The 26,056-nt window shown below is 36.0% G+C and overlaps 2 protein-coding genes across 2 annotated transcripts; both read left to right on the top strand.

The window, feature by feature from the left end:
- Positions 1-3,348: 3,348 nt before the first annotated feature.
- On the top strand, positions 3,349-4,929 carry LOC149045044 (uncharacterized). Its single transcript, XM_089206109.1, has 2 exons — positions 3,349-3,783; positions 4,067-4,929. Exons 1-2 carry the CDS (start codon positions 3,367-3,369, stop codon positions 4,073-4,075), a joined length of 426 nt encoding a protein of 141 aa, XP_089062235.1. The 5' UTR covers positions 3,349-3,366; the 3' UTR covers positions 4,076-4,929.
- A 17,409-nt stretch (positions 4,930-22,338) lies between these two features.
- Positions 22,339-24,980, top strand: LOC113666129 (adenosine receptor A2b). Its single transcript, XM_027181885.2, has one exon. It carries the CDS (start codon positions 23,150-23,152, stop codon positions 24,233-24,235), a length of 1,086 nt encoding a protein of 361 aa, XP_027037686.2. The 5' UTR covers positions 22,339-23,149; the 3' UTR covers positions 24,236-24,980.
- Positions 24,981-26,056: the final 1,076 nt, after the last annotated feature.

The raw sequence follows: 26,056 nt of genomic DNA, 5'->3' as shown, positions 1-26,056 counted from the left end.
AGCGTTAATGCGATCAGAGTTTCCGAAAAAATCTTTACTTACTGGAATCACAAGTATCAATCAAACCTTTCTAGTGCCAATCCTGTTGGTTAATTTTTTTTTTTTTGGTTTTTTGTTTTTACTTGAAATGTTAAGTCCAACGTGGAAAAAAATTGCATTCAATACTACTAGTATTTACATTACTAATTTACAATACTTTACATACTAATATTGATTACAATAGTGACATTGCTCACAGCACAATAATTTAACGATGCACGTTTAATACTAAAACAACAACAACAAAAACTAACAGACAGATTAATAAGGGTGAGGTTGAAGATAACACAGCAACAATTTACAAGTGCATTTTTAATATTTTTATAAATTGTGAAATATCTAGATTTACCTCGTTGATTTTGCAATAGTATGTACTTTTTTCTTCGAAAGCCACATGAGAAGGCAAAGTTAGTCGTAATTCGTAAAAGGGGAGGGGGGGGAGTAATCTTGAAGTAAGAATTCTTCCGCGGTTAAGATTATATGAGCGAAATTTGGAGATGTCAACCACGATAAGCTTTCTTTGTAAAATTTGATACTCACGGGACTCTAGAAAATTATGCTCTAGCGATTAGTGTTTTGTCCTTGAGAGCAGATACCATCATTTTCTTACTTTGAATCACTTGAGTTCTTTATTTGTGGGTAAAAATCTGTGCCAGATTTTATTCCCAAGTTCTCTCTTTTTTGTGCCCTCGTGAAAGCTGGCTAAACTGGATTTTGTCAAAATTTGTTCTTGTGGGCTTAAGAATTAATATAAGATGTATAAGTTAACACAATTTAATCGCGCAATTTAGGATAAATCAGCTCAAATAAGCTTTTCAAAGGCTTCCCAAATTGTGCAAGTGTGCAATTTGTAACCTTTTGAAAAAATTTTATCACAAATTGCACGAGAGAAATCATGCGATTATTAGTGAATAATATACAAGCAAAAACATGACTCTGTCATTTATAGTTGTCTTTATATTGTGTCATGGCTCGTCAGTTCGACCGCTTGTCTTTGCCTTGTTGCCCGAGTAGTCAGGCTTTCTCCTCAAGAATTTGCTTCAAACTCTTAAAACCTCCCTGGAGAATGATTGAACATTTTCTTTCTTTGTTCCCAGTCCCTAGCAGTAACCATAACGTGAAAGCAATCTCGTTCGTAATCTTCCCGAGCTGTTGCGTCAAACTCCTCGAGAATTTTACTCAAGGTCTCTGGTTCATACTTTTATATCCGTTTTAAGATGCTTAACTTTGAGCCAGTTGTTTTCCCTTTGTTGGGTGTTTTGGTTTTCAGCATTCTCCCCCAAACTGTGAATTGAAATGTTGTTATTTTCTCCTCACTTGTCCGCTAATTTGTTTTGTTGTGTTTAGCGAAAACCAATTTCATTTCAACTTTCTACACTCAATTTCAACTTTCAGCGTTGTTTGGGATTAATTGACGTGTTATCAGACAAGTAGCATGTTAAAATTTTGCGTATGTATTATTACAATTGAAATAATTATTAGAAACAGCCAAATATTACACTTTGAAGCCAAAGGTAATTTTTCGTTATTTCCTTCAGTTTCTCTCGAAAGATTCTTGGAAAGAACACTGATAAAGTAACCATGAATAACAGTTCAGTGGGAAGCTTGCCTCAGCGTCCGATGGTTGGCGTGCAGTTCCTAGGCAGGCTACTTCCTATCGCTCTTGTCATCGTTCTTGCCAATGGACGCGTCTTTTTTCTTGGTTTAGAAGAAAGTCGCTCCGAACAACATCAAATTACCTCCTCCTTGGCTTAGCGATATCTGACTTCATCACGGGCGCGATCAACATTCCCTACCTTATTGTATTTTTCTTCAACGTTGTACCGTTGACCATGATGGGAGATTTCAACTTTTGGATGTTCGCCCTGCACACCCTAATGGCGGTCACAGCTGGGTTTCACCTAGTAGCCATTACCGCAGATAAATACTTTGCAGTTAGAAAACCACTGAGACATCAGCTGAATGGAATTTTCTCCGGAATGGATGCATTACATGGGGCATCAAAAAGGAATATATCATGTTCTATGACGTCACTATAATCTATGCACATGTATGTAACTTGATAATATTTTTTGCGAAGTGCTACGTGCTAGGTTGAGAGGTAAACAACAACATTCAAGAGGAATCATTTTCCATTATTTCGGGAAATAATGGAAAAGACCTCTAACAAAAAATTTATGATTAATTTCGATCAATGCCTTACTTTTTAACGTTACACGTGCAAACTACATCAGCAGAATTTTGAATACCCTTGTAATGTGGGATCAATTTTAGTATCTGGGCAACTGCCCACCTACCCCTTCCCAGACTCAACAACAGTCAATTGACAACAAGTTAAGGTTAATGTTGAGTTAGGGGAGGGGTAGGTGGGCAGTTGCTCAGATACTGACATTGATCCGTGACGTGTATCTTTTAGTTTTTAAACTTTCAACTTTTTATTCATTGTAACTGTTTACCGTATTTATTTCTCTGCACCTTAAACCCTTAAAAGTTGGAGCAGTTGAGTCTATAACCTGACTTCCATTGTTTGGAATTGTGATTATATAATTTTGCTGTTTAGGTAAACCACATTGTAACTTTTAAGATCACCATTTAGATTGCATTAAATACTCTTGCTCAAGCTTTGAGTAGTGCATCGTGTTTCTTACCAATGCTCAAACCCCCAAAAAACATTGATATAAGGAATTGGTCACAAGATATGTGACCACATAATGCGCAAAGCAAGAATAGCAATGGCTTGGCTTTATAGGTTAAAAAATTAATATAAATGAGTCGTGCCGACATTATCTTTTTATCCTCCTCTGGATATTTACTTAAATAACATAGTCACCATCAGTCTCATTCACTCTCACTGTCCTCTAAGCTTATGGAAAGATGATAACCTCAGTATTTTTTAAATGAAGAAAGGAAAGCCTGCTCTCTAACCACAGATAGTTTTTTTTGTGCATGAGCAAATTCCTTTTTTTAAAATTAAAGGCAGACCCAGAGCAGTGGTTTGCTGCTAATTCTTAAACCTGAAATTTGCTCAAAAACTGAGTTTTTTGTTTTCCTCGGAATTTGCAGCTTTGGGTATTCAACTTTGCTATGCAAAAATAATTTTCTACTTATTTTCACTATTTTTGCCTTTTTGAGCGATTTCAAAATTCCCGCTCTGGCTAATGGCGTGGTTACCATGGCAACAAGGAGAGCATTTTTTGATTTTTCAGTTGTTTATGACGTGTTATTCTGGCAACCAAGCTCCAAACGGGCAGGATTTAACGTGAGATAATTTATTAAGTCTTATCTGAATTGTTTTCTTGGGTCAAAACCATTATGGGATAGATTTAGATGCGGTTTTGGTCGAATGTGACACTCAGTGTACTCGGTGCAATTAAAGGAAAAGTTATAATCAAAGGAAAAGTGATATCGAAAATGGTCGGAAAGAAAAGTAGATCTGTCTACAGGAAGAAAAGAAAGAAAATTTTTTCTGGAAGGCGAAAACAGAAAGAAGAATCTGAAGAAACAGCTCCTGATGTTGACGAAATCGCCGCCTCAACTCCGAGCACTTCGCGGGATGAAAATCAGCTCTCCGACTCGGACTCTAAAGAAACTGTTGGTTCCTCCAGAAAGAAAATGAAATATGCCGCTTTTTTAGACAGCTCTGATGAAGTGTATACCTTCGATACCGAGGAAAACGAGGAATATAGAGTAATAAATGTGAAAAATTTATCCACGGCGTCTCAAAGGCACACGTGTGTGAGAAAGGTGAGAAATTTTTTGAAATCTATGTCTTTCCTTGTTCTCGATTATGACTTATTTCCCATATCATATCGACCTATAGTTCCAGTTTTTCTCTGCTAAATACGCTGATTTATCTATTAAATCTTGGATTGGGTAAGAGAAAGATTTTTAGGTATTGTGCATATACGCTGTAACCAAAAATTATGGGGAAAAATCACAGAATGTGTATTTCTGACTTGAGGTCTTTACTTTGCTTATAATAAAATTGCCCAATTTATCTTTCAATTTTCCCTTGATTTGTCTTTAGGCACCTTAACTCTTGAGGAAGATAAAAGTGCAAGAGCCGGGCTGATGTCACAGTTTTCCCTTCAGTGCAGTTCCTGTGAGGAATCCAGTCTACTTCCACCATCCAGTGGTGTGACCCAGCAAGGGAAATCATATGAAATTAACTGCTGAGTCTTCTAGTAGGCTAAAAATCTTTGAGAGGCTTTGTATCGCAGGTGGTGTTTGTACAAGAGTGGCAACACATGCAAAAGACAGTAAAAGATTGGCTAAGTACGATTTGCAGGCCATGCAGAAGGAAAAGAGACGGCATCAAGGGAGCGACTTCTGAGGAATCGTCGAGAGGAAGCCCTTCAAGAAGCTGAAGGAGTTACTTATGAACCAGGAGGCTTTTAAATTACTTCTAGATACTCCTGTGGACAAAATATGGACACTTGGGCCACTATAGTGGTTACATATTCTAAAAATCTAAGTTTGATTGCTATCTGTAAGTTTAAAGGCTATTTTCTCATTACGCAATAATTTTGTCTTCAAGAAAAGATATCTTGACAACAATTTATCCAATTGATCTGAAATTTTCAGCATTTGTTCCTTTTGATAAGTTTTGTGTTATAAGCAGAGCAATTTTCCATATGATGTATGTACTTAAAGTTATGAAGTGAAACACCCCTCTGATTTTCAATGTCAAATTTAATTGATCATCATTTAAAATGTTTTCAACATATTAGAAATCCCTCTGCTTATAACAATAAGCAACATGTCTTCTTTGAATTGATACTAAAAACATTATTTTTTATTAATTCCAGAAGGAGTTGTCTTTTCTTAAGTAACCCCTGGTAGAACCCAGCAGGTGGCTCAATTAAATGAGTGGTATCCTGTTACAATTGACATGTTGAGTCTGAAATATTTTTTTCATGATCTTCAAGTCATAAGCTTTCCAGGGATATATAGTTTGCCTAAGTTTTGAAGTAAGTCCTAGCTGTGAAAAATGAGTGAAAAATGGGCATTTTTTCCGGTTTACCCCCTCCTTAATCATTATTGTCTTGCAAAACAGTGATTTTTCCCATTATCAGTACGACTTTGGTCAAATTTGTACATGAAGGTTATTATTCCATGTAGGCTAGCCTTGAACGTGTCGTCGTATGAACGTTTGACTCAATTCTACCTCACTAACCTAAACTGAAAAAAAATCCTCTTTATGGAGCTGCACTAATAAATTTAAATAATTAATTATATGCCATACAGGTGAATAGTGCCTTTCATGCATGCTGATTGGCTGATTCGAAAGAGATTAGCCCGTGTTGTTCACCTCCAAGCAGCCAACGGGGCAAATTTGCACGTCAAGAAATTAATTTCCAACCATGTTCCGGTATATTGACTGTGAAAAAAGGGTAAATGATAACCTCATCGCTTTTCATTTTAACTTCGGAAATTAATTGTTAATTATCAGAGAACGGCGTATTGTTGATTGGTTATTATTAACTGCCCGTACAGACAAAACTTTCCATTTAATTGCAATCAGTTTTCTGTGAGTTTTTTTCTTTAAGTTACGGATACTATTAGAGCAAGGCTGTGCTCTAGCGGCGCCCGGTCGCCTCAGGCGACTAGCATTTGGTCTCGGGCGACTGAAAAAGAAAAGTGGTCGCCCGTCCGGGCGCATAGATTTCGGCTTGTGTGAAAACTCGAAACGAAACCAGCAAACGTATAGAAACGGAACGGAACGGAACGAAACAAAAAGAAACTCCATCGTGCTCCCCGGCTCCCGCTAGCCCGAAAAGCAGTTTCAACAGTGGAGCGCGTGATTAATAAAACGAAACCGTTCTTGATGCAAATTTGTGTTTATTTAATTAGCTTCGTCCGTGGCATGCAAGATGTTTATCAGCACCATATTTGGCGACTTGCTCTCAATTGTGATCATTCGATCAAAATTTGACGAAAATGAAACTTTAATATAAGAACCCTTTTGTTTCGAAACCTATTTTAGTGATCTTCAAAGAAATTTTCTCAGCGGTTTTAACATGTATGTGGTTAATTTATAACAGAATTTCATGATATCACAAGTTCGCCAAAATAGAGTACGTGACTGCTAAATATAGTAACTCGCTTCGCCGCCCGTGCCCGGTGAAGCGAATATTGAACAAGAGAGATTAAAGATGAAACTGTTTGGGAATTCTGCGGATTCCCTGGAACTGTAAGAAGTATACAACGCTACTCTTTCAAAACGTCACGGATTAATAAAGATTGTCATTCAGCAATGGTTTCCTCGGCCGGAAGTCGCACAAACTTGCAATCAAGTTTTAATTAAACATCCTATCAATGGTTTCGTCTACTTTCTGAAAATTTTAACTTTCTTGCAAATAGTAAGTTGCAATGACGAAGGCTTCCCGATTCACTGTAACTTTCTCTAATGAGAGCTAGATAAACTTTGAAGTCCATCCATGAATCAAAATCTTTGAATAAGGATTTTTTATTGTTAATTATTAACTGATTCAACTATAAAATGGATTATTAATTAATTAATAAATTCGGGCGACCAACCTGGAAGGCTGGGCGACCTACTTGTCATGGTTAGGCGCCCAAAGGGCACCCTGAAAATTTTCCTAGAGCACAGCCTTGTATTAGAGTTTGGTAAATTTGTTTGGTTCATAGTCAGTATGGTTTTGTTTCTTTACTTCTATGCTGGAAAAGAAACCAGCAATAAGTTCGAGCAGTTAATTTAGATTTGGCAAAACTTGACAATTTTTCATTCATCAATGGAGAGAAACTTTAATATATAATATAGATATCCTATACTTTTTTTGGCAAAAAATAAATAACGACGCCCTCAAATGAAGATTAAATATTAAAGCCTAAAAACTCATTCCAAATCATTCTTAACAAAGACTTCGGCAAGAATAGCAACATCATCTCTTTTGGTAGTTTTGTGAGACACAAGGTTCTGGTATCTCTAATTATATTTGAAACGTGTTTATTTTTTCTCTCACCGTTTGACTGAGTGAGAATATCAAGTGCACATACGAAAGCCTTGAAAGATTCACGTTTCAAGAATCACCCCTCAAAGACGATTGTATGTATTACGTGAAACATGCCACGATGAACCACTTTTTGGAAAGTTCATGGCTTTTCACTGAATTTAACTGTCCTTCGGTATGAAACTTATTGCGGTCCATATACTTTTAATCAGCAACTACTGCTGTAGAACAATTGAAACTGATTCCTTGATTTTTTTTACTTTTCTATTTATCGATTTCAAAATGAAATGAAGAAGTAGTCCGGAATTTCTTGTCCGTACTGCAACCTGGACGATGAAGAGAAATCAGTTTAATATATATTTGATCAACAATCATTTCCTCTTAAACTGAGCTTTTTTGCAATTCATACGTACAGAGGTATATTTTCAAAACTTTGTTGACAGCTAAGGCACAACTGATGTGTTTCTAAAGCATTCGTCGATGAAATTGTAAAGAAGCAATTTTGTTTGTGCTTCAATATTTGCCTTTGGATTCTTCTTTTCAAAATTCCGCAGAGAAAACAATACACTATCTACAGTCTTCCAAAACGTTGTTTTAAGGAAAATAGTTTCCTAGCTGATTTTAAAAATAAAAGAATTAATTTTCGCCAATGAACAAATGTTTTATCTCATGAAATTTTATCGATGGCGGTTGCTTTTAGGCAAGAGGCCCAGATATTCATTCTTTTTTTCGTTTCAGATTACGCCATGCTTGATTTATCAAATAATAATGTAATGTGTTTATTCCTTTCTTCGTATACCTTAGCATTGCTAAGGGCATCGTACAATATATTCGAGTGGCCTGTTCGCATCACACCGGACCCTTTCTACTGTGGTGCAGAAGGCAGTAAATTGTCAAAACTTTGAGTTTGTCATCGATGAAGATATAACTACATTTTCAAAGGTCACGTGTTTCTAAGATTGACAGTTTATAATATCACCCAATGTCACTTCAAGTGCAAAGATGACTGCCTGTGTGTATCCATGATTATTTCTCTCAGTCCGAAAAAACAATTGTGAGTTTAACGATGCTAACAAGACATGGAACCAGCTAAATTACAATGTAATTATGGAGGAAAGTATTATGACTTGGTGAGAAGCTACACGGTAAAGGTGAGTTGGTACTTTGCTTTTGACTCTTAATTCATTTATTAATTTCGATCTTTCGTCGATAAAATTAAAATTCGAATAAGATAATTTTTTCCGGTCCAACTTTAAGTAAAGTTTTTTTTTTTTTAATGTTATATTTTTAAACTGCAAAGACATCGCCAGGTATCTGATTCAACAAATGAACCGTTTTCCGTTTACTGTGACTCGTTCTCTTTGGGAAAGAAGAACATTTTTTGCGGATAAGGGATTCGGCACTAATCATTCATTGAATTAAAATGACAGTGGAGTTGATTGGACATCTTACCGCCTTTCCTAATAACATATGCAGTACCTTGCAAATCACTTCACACATCTAAGAGCAACTTGTTACTTCTCCACAAATTGTTGCAGGATATGAATTACGCACGCGCCAATTGCAAGCTGGCAGATTATCGCATTTTTGGAAGCTGGTCCGAATGTTGACTCTATGAACGTATTAACATTCGCGGAAACGATTGTTCTAATTGCACCGCCTGGAAGAGACAGAAACCTAAGGGAGCTTGGCACGTCAGGAGTTTCAACAGCATGAACCGTACCTGTGAATTTAATAGAAGATCAGATGGAAACATCAACGAGAACAATTTCTGAGTATAGTGACATTACTATAAGTCAGAATCACAGTTGCAAGTCATCGAACGCTTTTACGACGCAGCACTGCTTTGGAGCTAAAGATAACGTGTACTGAATTTGCATAGATCCATTCATGGACAAAGACAAAAATTAAAAAATAAAAGGCAAAAAAAGACAACTCACACAGGGGACAGTGGTAGCGAGGCTAAAGAGAAACAAAGAATTCATTAACTTCAAGTCAGGTCCATCTGTGGAACTGGACTCGAACTTAATTTTTTACTTTTTCAATTCAATTTTTTACACTGACTCATTTTCCAGGAATTCAGACATTCACAAGTGAGCAACAGGCTTATAAACAAAGATACATAAGATATCTCTATTTTGTCAGCCCTATTAAAAAACCAAGAATATGTGGGCTTCGGTGGAGTTATTTTCCTCGACCAACTGATAAAATAAGTTTGCGCTTACAACTTTTAGATGAGTTTCAAATCAATCAATTAAATATCAAAAGGTCCAGTATCAAAACGCCTGTTCGTGTGCTTCTGTCTTACATACACTTCAGGTAAATCTCTTAGGTGGATGGAAACAGTTTCCCGAGACGCTTACCGACTATATTCCAAGTGCTTAAAACCAACTTTTCCTCTTCACGTTTAATTTCACACGTGTAAACGATAAAAACGATAAAAATTTGGCATGGCATGGCATGGCATGGCAATAGCTATTATCATGCTGTTCGTGTGGGCAAATTCCATTAACACAATATTTGGGAATAGTCTCGGAAATTCCTGGATAGATTTTCCCTAAACTTCAGGATTTTCCTTCTTGTGATAAAGGCCTCGCAGAAGAGTGAATTTTAAAAAATTTAACCCAGCTATTTCAAAATTATGATGCCGCCAGGTTTACAGTTGATTTAACTTCCGCGATTTGGTGCAGTTCACGGAAAGAGCTCCAAATTACTTTCTAATCGATAAAAGCGCGCTTGCAGTGTTTCACCATTCCTATGAAAATTAATGGTGGTAACCCATCAAATTGAAGACATTTCGTACGGACAGGGAAACCAATGCAATATAAGAGCCCTAAAACAAAATAAAAAATAGCGAGAATCCGATGAGAAATTATAAGGAAAGCTGAAGAAAAATTCTGATATTCAAAGTGAAGGCAAAAACTATCCTTTGCTACCGAAGAGTATTTCAATTTGGACGAGGTAAAGGAAAACGTTTTGTTTGAAATATTAGTCTTCCTGCTAAGTAGAAATGTTACTTAAGTGACGAATGGGGAATGGGAATGGAAATGAAACGGAAAAAGGAGGAATGGGGAATGGGGATAGGTGATATCAATTTTTTTTGGATTAATTTTGAATTTTTACTTTAAATTTTTTAAGTTGGAAGTTTCAAAGAAGTTGGCCGTCAAGTGCTTCAATTTTTCAGAGTCCAGGTCACTATAAACTCCGAACTACAAACGAGCCCACAAATAAATATCTATCGAAAAAAAGTTTTCGCAGTATTTTTCGAAAGTAAACGAGGTTGCTTTGTGGAGAAATTTCAATTAGACAGATCACTTACCTCACTTTTTAAGCTAGCAGCTGCAGCGAAACATCACATAAAAAAATAATTTTCTTTTTTTCAATCAGGTTGTAAGTGGTAATTTCTATGACTATTGGTGGCGAGTTTGCTTCAAACTCCTGAACTTCCAAAGGCTTCCCGCAAACATGAGTAACCTCGTCCATGAAGTGTAAACAAACGAGCATATTTCCGCGCCAAATGGAAGCTAGTTTGCTTACTATCCTTCAAAAATTTTGGTAAATTACGGTAAAAAAAAGTGTTTGCGAACAGTTAACCGTTCACTGCCTGGGTTGATCACTTTTGAACGTTCTCTGGTACGATTACATGAATAAACAAACATGTCCCTTCTTTTGTAACTACCACAAAACGCTCTTTCACCTTAAATTAACTTTAAGCGAAGACTTATCGTGATGAACGTAGAGCTTGAAAATTAGGGTAATATTACTTGAGGCATATCTCGATTAGAACCCATCAATAATATTTTTGCTCGCGCGCGACTGGTCTAGACACATTACGTTAACAAATATTCCTCAGCTAAAACTGGGGGATATCCGGGGATATCACCCAAGTGATATCCCCAACTTTTAAACCTTACGTCTACTAAGACAACTCTCTGTTTGAATTCAATTCGAAGAGAGCGTTTTGTGGTTTTTACAGCGGAAGGGAAATATGTGTTTGTTGATAATATCGTACCAGAGAACACTCTAAAGCAAACATCCCACGCAGAAAACAGTAAGCTGTTCATAAAAATATTTTCACGTGCAAAAAAAGTAAAGACAATAGCCCCTATTATGCGCGGAAATATGTCCGTATACTTTTTCTCAGACATTATCTGTTCCTCGAAGCTTACTTCGCCCCTTTTCATGAACGTTTTTAAAAGAAAACATGGATATCGATGAAAAATATGCGTTCCTCATTGAACATGGACAATATATCTAAAACACAAAAATGAAAAAACATTTTTTTCTCGTTTTCAATTTCCCATTTCATTTTCCCATTCCCCATCCCCGCCTTAAGCAACATCCTGCGCAGTAGTAAACTAATGATAAATTACATGCCTTGAGGAATTCGGTGTTGTTAGAGTATTTTTTAAGAGGGCAGTCTTTCACGAATTCTATTTTTCCGTTTTGTAATTTGATTATGATCTCGAGAAATTTGAACTTGTTGCATTTAGACGGATGAAGAGTAGCCAAATTGTTATAACTTCTAACAACCTAAGACATGGATAGAAATTTAGTCGCTTTGAATTTATTTTATTTGCGATGCAATGTTTTTCTTTTGCCCCAATATTTTTCGCATGCTTAAATTCGGCAAGGACGTTTAAATTGCGGACGGCACTAAAAAGCTTTTTTTCTTGTGTTTTATTCAACTCTTTCTTATTCCCGTTCATTTTACCAGCCTCTGTCTGATAGAAAGGTTTTTTTCTATGATAAAGTGGATGTACAATTACCATAGAAAATATGAGAAACAGTACGAGTTTGACTGCAGATGTGCCTCTTTAAGAATAGTGTGTCGCATCGTTTTCCCAAGTTTCCCATTTACCTTGAATAAGTTTGTTCGAGAGATTTTACATTTTCCCAACGTAAATTATTTATCGAGTTCTTTCTATATCGACTCCAGGCCAGCACTTATGCGAAGTCTGATGAGAACAAATTCAAAATAGAGCAGAATAACGATAAAACACTTCATCTCTACAGTGAACAAAGTTACCATCAAAGAATCCGGTTTCTCAGCAAATTGTGCTTGAATTAGTAAGAAAGAAGGCTTCATGCCCTTGGAAACTAATTAAAAGCAACATTTAAAAAGATGAAATGCAGTAAGCTTGAGACTCAACAAGGACAAAAACATATTGTTAATTTCAAATTTAGCTGTGTAAAGCATCCCGTGTGGTGATTAAAGGAGATCTTGTACCAATTTGTGGTAGGTGAAATTTATCATTCTTTATTTTTTCGGTTTAAAAGGGTCTTTCTTGACGGCCACATCTCTCGTCATCTTCGAAAACTTAGAGACGGTTATATTTTCACCAGTTTTATGAGTGTGGGTGGAAAACTTCAGGTAATGAAACTATGATGCAAACTTGGTGATGAAATGTATTCTAGACTCCTCGACAACATGGCATAACATATAAATTTTCTACGTAGTTTTATATTATTTGAGGGTAGCATCATTTCAACCTTTCTAATTAAGTTCTCCCTTGTTGACTTAAATTAAAAAATTACTTCAAATCGTATTCATGGCGATCGTTCGGAAGGCAAGATACCTTAATATGTCAATTCTTCTCGCTTCAGGATTCACCATGCCCTTTTGAAAGACTATTTGCGTATCCCTTTTTGTTTGCACTAGTTTTAATGTTACTATAATCATCGTGCGTTATTCAAAAGTGGTAGTGTCTGTTTTACACTTGCTGTTATCGCACAGGATTATGCAAACCGTCAAGACTTCACCGGTATCGCAGAGGTCATGGGTTCAAATCCCTTGTTAACTACTGCTTAAGTGGTGTCCATCATTGCGATGATCGCTCTCATATTCCCTTCTTCATCCGCAGTTCACATATATGATTTTCATATATTCAAGGTCAATAAACGTTATAAAATCAAGGCCTGTCCAGGCGTATAAAGAAATAGACTCCGACAATAATAATCGAGATTAAGGCAAAACCTCTTGCACAGAATCAAACAAGCAAATCATCAACATTGAATAATTTTCAAATCATTAACATAAATAATTTCACATAACTAGCTTTTTTGATGTTACTCTTCTCTGCAGTCCCAGTTTCAGTCTCACTTGAGCTCTGACCATGTAACGATCAGTGGAGCATTCTGTTCCTCTCATTGCCTTGGTGACGATCATGCTCTTCGGGTCTCAATATAGTCCATAAGATGCCCGTGTTTCTGTCTTGACCATCTTGGGTACTTCGAGTTGAAAGAAGAAGTTTAGTTGGTCATTTTGTGTACAGAAATTCAGCATAAGCTCCTCGATTGAGTTTTTTCCTTTGCCATATGTTCCAATGACACTATCATAATTATGTCGTAAAATCTCTTCCAACTCTTCCATTAAAACCATCTAATATGATGAATTTGTCAGATTTAGACTTAGATTTTTCAACTGTTTTTGACACCAACTGATCCAGTAGAATGTGTAGTACTTCTCTCAGAAATTGTCCTTACTTTTCAAAACTTACATCCAAGAGAACGGCCAAATAAATATTATATTTTTTCAGTTCTTTTGCGAAAAGGGCAGTTCTGTTTTATGGTCTCCTGCCTTTTATAGGGGCTCCCTCATCCGGGGTGGGCAGTGTTGTCCCCAAACGCGGCTGCCCGGTCTTGCTACCTAAGCTCGTTGGTGCTCAGGGTTAACTATGGCCAACGCCATCCATGTAAGCCGCCCACGTGCAGAAATTTCCTTAGCAGCTCCAAGCAGCTCAATCCTGCCGCCATTACGACACTTTCCATCGCCATGGTCACTCAGTAACCCACCTCTTTCCCCCTCTTCTTACATATTGTTGCTCTCCATCAGACATACAGAGGGAATTTGTGGCTTAATGGTCCTGTTTCGGCTTTGAGTTCTGAAATACTTCTTGTGTTAATTACAGTACAGAACCTTACTATTTGTACCAAATATACGCGAAAAATCAAGTTGTAATTAGAGAGACGTCTTCCTCTTAAGCAGTCTGATTCAGAAAGCATCTGACTTTCTCTCTCGGGTTTGTTTTTCTGATACCAGTTAGCAGGATATAACTTTCAGAATTATAGAGGATTGAGACTGACATTTGCTTCACCTTTTTAGGACTTTAACATTCAAATGACTCGTATATGTTGTTTTTTCAAAAGAGAATATGTTCAACAAGAGAATGCGTGCTCTTGAGTAACATATTTTGAGTAACATATAGATTTAGCCAAGCCTAAAAGCGGAACTCTTGTTAGTTTATTTTCTAGCCCCTCGTTATAGTAAAAACTGTAAAAACTGTAAAAACTGTAAAAACTGTAAAAACTGTAAAAACTGTAAAAACTGTAAAAACTGCAAAAACTGTAAAAACTGTACAGCACTGGCTGTAGAAGAGTTTTTCTAGGGGATTAAGAGACCTGTCTAGGGGGTGGGGAGGGAAGGGAAGAATTGACGAGGTCTGGAACCTGGGGAAGATGTTCTCACAACTTGCAAGGCGATTAACACGCATGCTTGTCAGCGGTATCTTTAAGCAGCTAAGGACCTTCGTTGTTGTTATTGATGTTTTGTGCAAACTTTCGAAGGTAGGAAATCTTTTCTTCTTCAGAGGAGGTGTGCGATGTTAGCACCAGTTGAAATTATATCCTTACGGTAAACTACTTCGAGTTTAGACATCAGCCGTCGATTGAAGAGTATACAAGTGATAACAGTGAATTAGTAAATCAAGACGCCAGAATCGTAGGGGCTTCCCTTATATCTTATCTTGAAGTTGCCAGGTATGAGTGCTTGCCCCACCGTTATTCCCGTAACGTCTCAACCTCCTCTGTTCCGCGTAAAAATTAAAAAGAAAAGTCATATCCAACTTGAGTTTGAACTTGTAATTTTTTGGCTATTATTGTGTCATGATTGTCCTCTGGCTAGAAGTACACAGCGTCTTTTTTAGCTTCTTTCTGTTATTTGATTCGGTAACCTCTGCTGTAACTTCCTATAATGTAGGTGTCTTTAAGCCAACTGACCATGATCTTAGCAGCTCTAGCTGATGAAGTACGAAATTTTGTCAAACATGTTTCTTGCGCTGCAAAAGTTTGCTTTAAAAGAAGACGAGCTAGAACTAAAATGTCATAATTAAAACTTGATGACGAAGAGAGACTTAGGATTCGATTATGAAGACATTGTGGAAAACTTGTGATAATAACTGGATTTCATTTTTTACAACACAGCAATCAATTCCAAACATCAATCAAGTTTTCTCTTTAGTTTTAATGTTGAGTTGATGTTATTGGCTATATTAAATGGATTGAAAAGGTTTAGATGGTATTTTGTCTGTTTGCAAATAGTTGAATTTACTGGAAGGTAGAGTTGTTGCAACGTGTTAACATGAAACACAACAATAAATTTTATTGATATGTAAAAAGTTTTCATTGACTATCTACTGGCAAGTTGTTATATTATATTTCAACCCAACCATTTTCCACAATTTGTAAACACCATTGCAAAATAATTAGTAAGGGAAACATACACCATGTTTGAAATGTAATGTCCATAGTAAGTGAACAGGATTGAGGAGGGTGTATGTAGGAACAGGCTCTCTTGTCTGTATTGTTAATTTGCTAATCGCTCCTATTGCCAATTTTTTGATGAGGTTGGGCTGTCAACGAAAAGGAACAGAGGATTTTAGTAGGCAATGATTTTTTTCAAACCTGGAAACTATCATTGTGAAAGCCATACTGGTGCCTGGTAACTCATTCTTATTCTGATAAATTAGTTTTAAGGATACAATATTTTATTACAAAAATTTGATGCATAAGCTGTGCACAAAACTTTAATTTGACTATACTTTTATAGCCAATGAAATGTCAGTAGGATCAGTGGAAAAATGTACCAAACATCTGTAAGATTTCATGTAATTACTTTAATTACATGAATATTAACTGATACCAGGAGATCTAATAATATTCAAAGGAATGTAAAATTTGTTTGAAAAAATTAGAACTCAGCATAGGCCAAATAAACAAGATTCTTAGAAAAAGAAATGTGTACTAATGAAAAAAGCGAGGCAACCTTTTTACCGGTTTTATACCTTGAAAACACACACACACAAATGCAGATTTCTTATAAACCTGTGGTCAAGCTTGCCATGACATCAAAATTTTGATGCACACCTCAAAAGGTGAAGAAATAAATTTCAAGTTTCTATTTATTCAGTTTAGGTTTGTTAGGTAAAATTGAGTCAAACACTCATTCAACGACAGGTTCAAGAAATGTTCACAACTAATTTACTCGGTTAGCCTACCTAGAACAATCAACTTCATGTACAAATAAGACTAGGTATGTACTGATGATGCCCAAAAAACTATCTGTGGTAAGAGGGCAGGCTTTCCTTTCTTTATTGAAAAAAATACTGAGGTTATCATCTTTCCACAAGCTCAGTGGAAAGTGAGAGTGAGATAGACTGATAGGGACTATGTTACTTGGGTAAATATCCAGAGAAGGATAAAATGCAAGATGTGGTCTGCACAACTTTCTTATTTTAATTTTATAACCAATTAAGCTTAATTATTTATATCCTTACTTTGTGCATTATGTGGATGCCAATTAAATAAACTTTCATGCAGGTCAAAGTAAAAACCATGAATTAAAATAGCAGAGCCCACTTTAATTTCAGTCCTGATTAATGAGAAAGTCAGGTTATTGACTAACTTGCTTCAACTTTTGAGGGCTTGAGGCACAAAGAAATAGATATGGTAAACATTTGCAATAAATACAAAGTTAAAAGTTGAAAAGCTAAGAGATATACATTACAATCATCAAATCCTATGCATCCTAACAAAAAAGGGTCATTTACCACTATAACTTCTCCCACACATTCATACTTACAGGAAATCATTAATTTTTGTCACAAGGTGGTACTGTACTTACAATAAATGCATTGCAAATGCATTTTTCTAGAGTTATCTCATAGCTTATGACTGTACAGGTCATGTAGAAGGTTCCTGCTTAGGGACTGACATTTCCATTACCTCAGCAAACTGTAATCATCAGAATTGCAAGCCAAGGTGTATTTACTAAGTGCTAAAGTTTCCAAAGTAGTGACACTCTTCAGTTAAGTTCACTCCTTTTTGAGGCCATCTTCAGCTTGATCATCCTGTTACATGCCAAAATATCAAATGTTGCTCTCATATTCAAATACTTGCTTTAAATCAAAAGTCATAATTGTTTTGATAACCTTCTTCCTTTAACTCTTTAACCCCTGAGAGTGACTTGCATCTAATTTCCCCTTTAAGTATCACCCCTGAATCAAACATTAAGGTTATGAGAATGAAGGAAATAATAATAAACTGAAGAACCTCTTGATTGTTAAACAAATTCTCCCTGCCAGCACATGAGGAAATGTATAGAGAACAGTATGGAGAATATGCATACTGATGTTAGGGTGTAAAGGGTTAATGGTGCTCCAGAAATAGCAAATAATATTGGAGAGAAAGAAAAATAATTCTTGAAACATTCTATGTTAAATGAAACTTTGTTACGAATGTTAGTTGCGATAGCAATGAAAACATCTGTGAAGCTACAATAACAATTAGCTTTCCATGTAAACAAACCATAATGAAGCATGATATGAATAAATTGAATCTCACCCAGTTTAAATGTAGAATCTGAAACCTAATAAACTTACTAGTGAATAGGAAAAAGTTCAATGTGTTTTTCCTGCTTCTGTCTTTCTAAATACCACAAATCAATCATGCCACCACTTCAGTTTGATTTTTTTGAAGATGTGTACTTTTTCTTACGGTTATTTATTTTTAGTATCTATATTTTACCAGCTGACATCTGAGAAGAACCAAGTCCATACTGATGATTTGACACAGTGTAAGTAAACCCTACAACTGATTAAATTTTATTTGATTGAAAACATGAAGGGCAATAGAAGAAATTGGCTAGCACAATTCAAGTTTCCCTTATAAAGTGTTCTGTGATCATTTCTTCTATCATATGGTAAAGCTTACAGTTTCCCCCATTTCAATGTCTCTTGTTCATCTGTTTGCTTTCCCAACAATCTTAACTATTGTTGCCAAAAACTGCAAGGAGCATATAAAATGTGTAAAGTTATTAACACTTTAATTTATGAGGGTGACTAACATCTAATTTCTCCTTTCAATATCATCCCTAAATCAAGCATTAAGGTCATCAGAAAAAAAGGAAATGATAATCAATAATAATTTAAAATTATTTACTACTTATATAGCACAAAATATATGTGGATATGATCTAATGCGCAATACAATAAGACTAAGCAAAATAAAATATGAAAACGAACTATAAAAGGCTAAGAATATACAATTTGACTAACTAAAAACGAACTATAAAAGCAAACATGAAAATGCCTGTCTAAAGATATGTGTTTTAAGAAGTGTTTTAAAACAATTAAGATCATTTACTGCTCTTATATCTGATGGCAATCTGTTCCAAAGTTTAGGAGCAGATGCCATAAATGATCTATCACCTAAAGTTTTCTTAGTTATGGTCCTGGGTGGCAATAATTGTAGTTCAGACTGAGGTCGTAACATCATACGTCCAAATTGTTGCTTAACGTTAATTAGATCTGTAATGTACTGAGGTGCCAGCCCGTGGATAGCCTTGAACGCTAAAATAAGTAATTTAAATTCAATTCTGAAACAGACAAGTAACCAATGCAAGGAAAACAAAGTAGGAGTTATATGACAAAAACGAGAAAGGTAACAAACAAGTCGGGCAGCACTGTTCTGAATACGTTGCAACTTGTTGAGATGTGCGGCTGGTAGACCATACAGCAAACAATGCTGTCTCAGTGCTGTGCGATTTTCTGTAGGCAGATTATAGTAAGAGATATAAAGCGTAGAGTAAGGGATATAAAGCGTGGACTGAAGAACCTCTTGATTGTTAAACAAATTCTCCTAGCCAGCACATTAGGAAATGTACAGAGAGTAGTATGGGGAATATGCATACTGATGTAAGGGTGTAAAGAATTAAAGACATAATGTAATTAGTTTTATATATGTAGAGTATTGCTTGAATATATAATTGTGGTGAGTGCAAGTGCCAAATAAACATCAGTCTATGGTCTTCTACTCTTCCACCTTGGAGGGTGTCTTGTGTACATAAAAATTGAAGTTAAGTGCCTTTAAGACCTTTTTTGGCTATTAAGATCAACAAAGAACAACAGCCACACCAAAAAATGTTTTTCATGAAAGACACCTTTACAATGGTAGGTACACACAACTGACATGTTTGAGTGTAGCATGTCGAGCAGTAAGGTATGAATTTGTCAGTTTGATTTTCATTACTTGCAACCAGCTTATTTCTATCAGCTTTAAAACCTTCTGTATCCTCACTTTCAAAGAAAAGCATTTCCCATGAACATTTAAACATTAAAGACATAAGCTACCAGTGACAGGATTTTTCATTGTTTCCATAACATCAGATTTGCATCACATTTTTTTGTCACATTTGAAAGCATAAGAAAATTTTAATCGTTACAATATAATGAAATCCCCCATTTTAACCCTTTTAGTCCCACTAGTGACCTAGAAAGAATTTCTCCTTACACAATCAGTACAATATCAAGCAGACAAGTAATGAGAATAAAGAAAAATTTCAATTAAGGGGTAATTGGTTGATCCAACTCCAAATTCTCCAACCTATCATAACATAATCATACGTGCCAGAAAGAGAGTAAATAAATGTAACATACTCCAGTAAAGTGTTATTACATACAATGAAGTTTCAAACTCATTGAAATTAAGTTGACTTCATAATTCAGATTTTAGTTTAAGAAATCTGTAATATCTCTGCGTGGGTGAAAAGAAAATGCCATGTATGAATTCTAAAATAGTAAATGCCAAAAACTTTAAGATGGAATTTAAAAAACAACTAAAAATATGGCATATCTATTCACTGAGATTTTAATCATTAGTTGGCACACAGAGATATAAAAGAGGCTTTGTGAAAAAGACCATGTCAATAAAATTAACGATTCAGGAGAAGCATATGACATCAACTAGTTTACTGATGTTCTCACCTGAATTCAGTCTGGGAAGAGAACTCTGCAACACTTCTGTTTTATCTTCTCACACTTGAATTAAAACACAAAAATTTAATTATTTCAGGCAGGTTGAGGAGGAAATTAAAGGAATGGATATATGTTACTGAAAAGAAACCCATACAATAAAAATAGAGCAGAAGCATAATATCTACGTGTCTTTGCTTCTGAATACAGCTATTTTTTTAAGCAATTATCTACATATGTAAACCGGGTGCAATATACGGTCGTAAAAGCAATTTCACTCAAACCTTCCTCCTTGAGGGGTGCCTTGTGTATCAAATATATCATGTTCAGTACCTCCAGAGTCATAGGCCGGGCTTTTGGGGCTACAAAATAATAAAATAATCAAAGCGTTATGGCAGGTCAATTTATCTAGTCAATTAAGTATAGTTTCCTACAATCGAATGAAAAGTTTAAAATGTGCTTCACTTGTGCTACATATACGGATTTATCGTTCTTAATTACTCATGAAATTCCGAGAGTGTGACTCAATTAATTCTAAAGAAAATATCCAATCAGGTTACAGAAATGGTTTGCAAATTGTAAACTGATAATGTGTTAGCAAAACCTCCTTAAATTATGGTGCTGATACGAATTTATCGTTCATAATCACTTTTGAAATTCCGAGATTGTACCCCAATGAATTCAACAGAAAATATCCAAGAAGGTTACTGAAACGGACCCTCAAAAACTGCTCTCGAATTAAAAAACTGTAAACAACAGCTATTTACGCTAATCATGTGCTTATCAGCGTGCTTGTGAGCTCAAATTGCCAAGACCTCGTTTCATTACACGACTACAGCTTAGACGCTTCTTGCAAAATTTGATGACTATCGATTTCAGAGATTGATTCTTCAGTTTCCAACATTAGGTGAAAAATATCTTATCGCATGCATGTTCATCATGACCCGAGCAGTAAGTACGCTTCAAGATGTTGAGGAAAGAGAAAGTGGCTCCATGTTTTGTGAGACAATTGAAACCATTTCCTGAAGTTCGAACGAATCGAGTAGAAAGCATGAAAACATAGCGCTGAAAAGTATAATGACTAAACAATGAAATTCACTCATTCCGCAGTAGGACTGACTCCATTTCACCCGTGAGTTTGTTTGCACCACACATTTGCGGTCCGTAATTTAATTCTCAGATATTTGACGGGTTCTCATAACAATATTGTCAAAATCAAATTACCGCGTCAGACTTAGTGTAAACATGGACATCGCTGACTCAATCTCACTTTATTTCAATTTTGGGAAAGGCTACCACTTCGTTCCTAAGCTAAAACAACACTTCTCTGACAAAGCGCGATTTTTTAAAAGAATAGAGTAAATCTTGCGATAGTTGACTAAAGAGAGAAAGAGGTAAAAACTTGCGCTCGCCGTTCGCAATCATTTGAAAGCTGTCTAGGCAGTCTTTTCTCAGTCTGTTTTCAGGAGCGTATTTCTGTATTTCCTTCTCGCGTTGCTCTTCGCTAGATATTCGCCTTTATACTTATGTCTTTTCTTGTTCTCTTTCGCGTTCCTTTCGCCGTATTCTGCCTATTTTGGTGTCCTCTCTAACTTTCTTGCACGTTTTTCTCGACTCGCTTTACGTCTTTTACTTCTTGTTTTCTTTTGGTCGCCGGTCTCCTTCTCTTCACCATATTTTTAATCAAAACCCTCTATTTCCCTACTACTACCATTTCTCTCTAATTTTCTCTACTACTATTTCGTATAATTATGGGGCAACGCTGTGCGCGCTCCGTTATTATTATTTTGACTTTTTTGCGTCTTAAAGATGAGAAAATATCAGTGTATTATTATTGTTTTGATCGTACGCGGTTGTTTTGACCGAACACACAAAGTCACTTGCAGGGTTTAAATAAATTATTTTTGCTTTTGACGTGCGCGCTTTGCTTCGCATAATTATGATAGGCTATCTCGTATTTTATATATATATATATATATATATATATTTTTTTTTTAACAAGTAATCACATGATTTTTCTCGTGCAATTTGCAATAAATAAGCACATGTTAATTTTTTCAAAGACCACAAATTGCACTCGCGCTACGGGCTCGAGTAATTTTGTCGGTCTTTGAAAAAATTTACTCGTGCTTATTTATTCCAAATTGCTCTCGAAATCATGTGATTACTTTTACTAACATAGCTCTCAGTTTGAAGCGAAGGTCAACAAGAACGACTTGATATCTTCGTTTTGGTAGTTCTCAGGTTTCGCAGGGTTTGGCAAGTCCTTCTCGCGTGTTATTTTCTTGTGGAAGCTTACACCTTTTCCTTTTGTATTTTAATATGTATTTTGAAATTCAACAATAAGACAATTTACTATAGTTCAGCTGTTCGAAATTCTTGTCACAAAGGTCAAACAAGTCAACCAGGACAGTTTGACTATTGCTACATCATAGTTGACGTCATATACAAGATGGCGTGCTTCCAGCTGCGAAAGTCGTAAATGAGGACAATTTCAGGGTGCTCTTGTTGTAATTGCAAGGCAAACTGGACAAAACGATGGTTCCTTTAGAACTCCTGAGGTAGAGTTCTTCTGACTGTGATAAACTTTTTCTAGACCGTACTTTAAGCCACCCTTAGAAAACCGAGAAAGCTTCAAAATAAACCTCTCGACATGAAAACCACAATATGGAGCTTTTGCAAATAAAAATGTGATATTGGTCCATGCTTACTGACCCATTAAAGCACTTTTAAAATAACAAAGTTAACATCCTTAGGCTGGTTTCGTTTCTATGTGGGAAACATAGTGATCATATGTGCAATACGGTTTGGCCGGCTAGTCTCAATAGCGTTCTTTTTGTTTGTGCAACAAATACTGTTGACTATAGGGCAATTGTACACCAGCCGTTTACTTTGTAAAGGAATAATTGTTTAAACAATAAATCATCGCCTCTTATTGTATGGAATGTTAGGTCATTGTTCATTTCGGCATACTTTTCATATTATCAAACATGAACACTCCACGGCCTCATGATCTCTGAGCATTTTCTATGACAGAAAAGTGTCGAATAATTTGCAAATAATTCAGCGTCAACGAGGCCATTCAAGTGACGTTCCAAGCCCGGTACTATGTCAGACAGCAGTACTAATTCCGCCCAGAAAGAGCTTGCATACAATGAAGTCGCTAAACTGGTCCCGCTATCGATAGCTATTGTGGCAACAAACCTGTTAGTGGTTGTTCTTTTTTGGAAAAGGCGATACCTACAAACCTTATCAAATTTTCCTTTACTTAGTCTTGCCGTATGTGACTTTGTCACAGGATTTGTCAACGTACCCTTGCTAATCATATTCATGCTTATCCCAACGATGGAAATTGACAACCCCAGAGGGTTGATATCAAATTTGAGTTACTCTATGTTGGTTACTCATGCTTTTACTTCCACGGCGACTGTATACCACATTTTACTAGTGATAACTGACAAGTATTTTGCCATTAAGTGGCCTCTGAAACATCGTTTGCTCACCAAGAAAAAGATGTCTGCGTCGTTGGCAGTCGTCTGGCTGTTATCTTTTGTCATCGCCTTAATTCCAGTTTCATGGATAAACGTTAGTCAAAAACCTATTGGAAGAAAGTTAATGGTGGGCTATGGGATATGTTGCCTCGTGTTTGTTTTCCTCTTTTCATATCTCTTTATGGTGTACGCGTTAGTGGTGATGTTCAGAATCATATCTGAAAAAACCAAACAGAAAGATTCAACGCTGCTCAGACGAAATAGTCGTAACATGGAAGTTACAAAAAACAAACGTCGTGTATCCATTATTTTTGCTGTGATGGCCATGGTCTTCGCGGTTTGTTGGCTTCCATGGTTCATGCTCACGTTCCTAGTCAATCTACGAGTGCAAATAGAGAACCTAGAATACTTCATGGAATGGTTTATACCATTTAGATATGTCACCTCTATTATAAACCCATTGCTTTATACATTCTTTAAACTGGACTTTCGTCAGGCTTTTAAAGAGACGGTATGGAACAAAATTGTTTGTAAACCTTCTTTCAATGCAAGGGCAACGATTATGAAATGGCGAAGGCGTTCTTTTCGGCTGAGGGAGAACAATGGAACAAAAAAGAACAAAAAAGCTATATATGTGGTAGGACGAGGGAATGATACAAATTCTGTATCAAATAGTTATGTTCACTATGTTTCGTCTGTGTGAACGACGTATGCTGGCCAAGAGATGTAGGCAACACTACGGCAATTCAGTAGTATGTCAGAACAGCGTTTATAATGAAAGTAATTAGCATTAACACTTGTTTGTGCCTAACTATGTATTTCACTTTTAACTACCCTGCCAAACATTTATTCTAAGTTCAAGGATGGTGTCCAGTTGCATCCAAGTAGACCTGAGATTTCTCCAAGTGTAAACTATAGTTAGTAATAAATATATAGATATTATATGTTTCAGGTGAGAGCGGATTCATGCTTGATTCAACCAGCTGAATGTTACGTGCATGCAAATTTTTCATTCAGTCATTCAGCTGTAAAATGACTATGTAGACAGTCAAAACAATTCAGCTGCAAATTTGTTTTAGTTGTTTAGAGCAATAAAGTATTATTATAAAATAATATAATAATATTTATTTTAAGAATAAAATAAATCTTCCGTTACGGACCCCAGAGAAAACCACTCACTGAAATAGCAAGGATGAAAAATTTGCCAATCACAACTGTCGTGCCTTTCGAGTGACACGTAACCTGCCAATCTCGAAGCCAGATAAAGGCTAGCAGCATACAGTCGAACGGCGCGATCTGTATTACAAGCGGCTATATGTATGTGTAATGAGATGCAACACTTATGTTATTAACAATTTATTTGATTACGGTAAACCCCGCACACAGCGTAAGAGAATTTGATGTTACTCGTTAGTTTATTCTTCCTTGAATAAAAAGAAGTAGACAGGTTTACGACTGAATTCTAGGATAATTTTTTGACAAAATAAGAATAGACCTACTTACATGTAAGATAGACAGTTCATTGATAGCCGCCTTGCAACAAAAAAATTGAATTATACGATTATTACTAAATGATAACATTAGATGATACTAGCATGGAAAACTCTCCATTTCTCTACCAAAAGGAATTACCACTCTTCCTCCCAAAGAAGATTCGGATTTATCGCTATAGGAAGGTTTTAATCATTGAATCTATGGGGCTCTCCAACTTGATTTATGGGCATAGGATGAAGTATGGAGTGGACCATCGGACGCGTGGACTATTGGACTATTTTTTGGACCATTTTCTGGTTAACGTTAACGCCGACTTCCTTTATCTATCCTTGAGTCACGTGTGATTCTTTTAAGTCGACTTGTGCCAGTGCTAAACGATACTCACTGGTTGTTACAATTCATTTACCAGTTGCTTCACGTTTCCCTTTGTTTAACAGTAAAGGACAAAAAAGTCATTTTTTCCATTTCCCCACAGCTCACTCACTTAAAATTCATTTTTAATATTCTGTTTTTTTCTTTTTGCGTGATATTTGATCTTATCAAATTGATTCAGAAATTCGAAAGTGATTTCATTTTGTCTCATGTCATTGCGAAAGATAGAAGTCTCGCCGTTGTTTTCTCTGTGAGGGCTTACTGTCATTTGCAGTACAAAACGAAATGAAAAATTGTAATTTAGAAACGTTTTCCTGTGAGATAAATAATGGTAATTGAACTGAGTGGAGTGAAATTTGGGCTGAAATCATGCGTGTGATTTCAAAATCGAACTAGCGCGCAGCGTGAGTTCGATTTGAATTCACAAGTATGATTTCAGACCAAAATTGCACGATACGAGGTTCAATTACCACTTTATTACATCCATTTTGAAATCGCCCAAATAAAAGACTCGGTCAGTTCAAATATTTTATTGATGCAGTACTGAGCCGGTCTGAAATTCATCCATTTTTTGGGGGAAAAAAGTAAGGGTTTTGAAAACAAAAGTTGCAGAATTTGCCACATGATACTTTGTCTTTCATTTTCCTGCAATGTGATT

The sequence above is a fragment of the Pocillopora damicornis genome, chromosome 5, assembly GCF_964200805.1.
Source record: "Pocillopora damicornis chromosome 5, jaPocDami1.2, whole genome shotgun sequence".
Taxonomy (NCBI): Eukaryota; Metazoa; Cnidaria; class Anthozoa; order Scleractinia; family Pocilloporidae; genus Pocillopora; species Pocillopora damicornis.
This window is presented reverse-complemented; position numbering and strand designations above follow the sequence as displayed.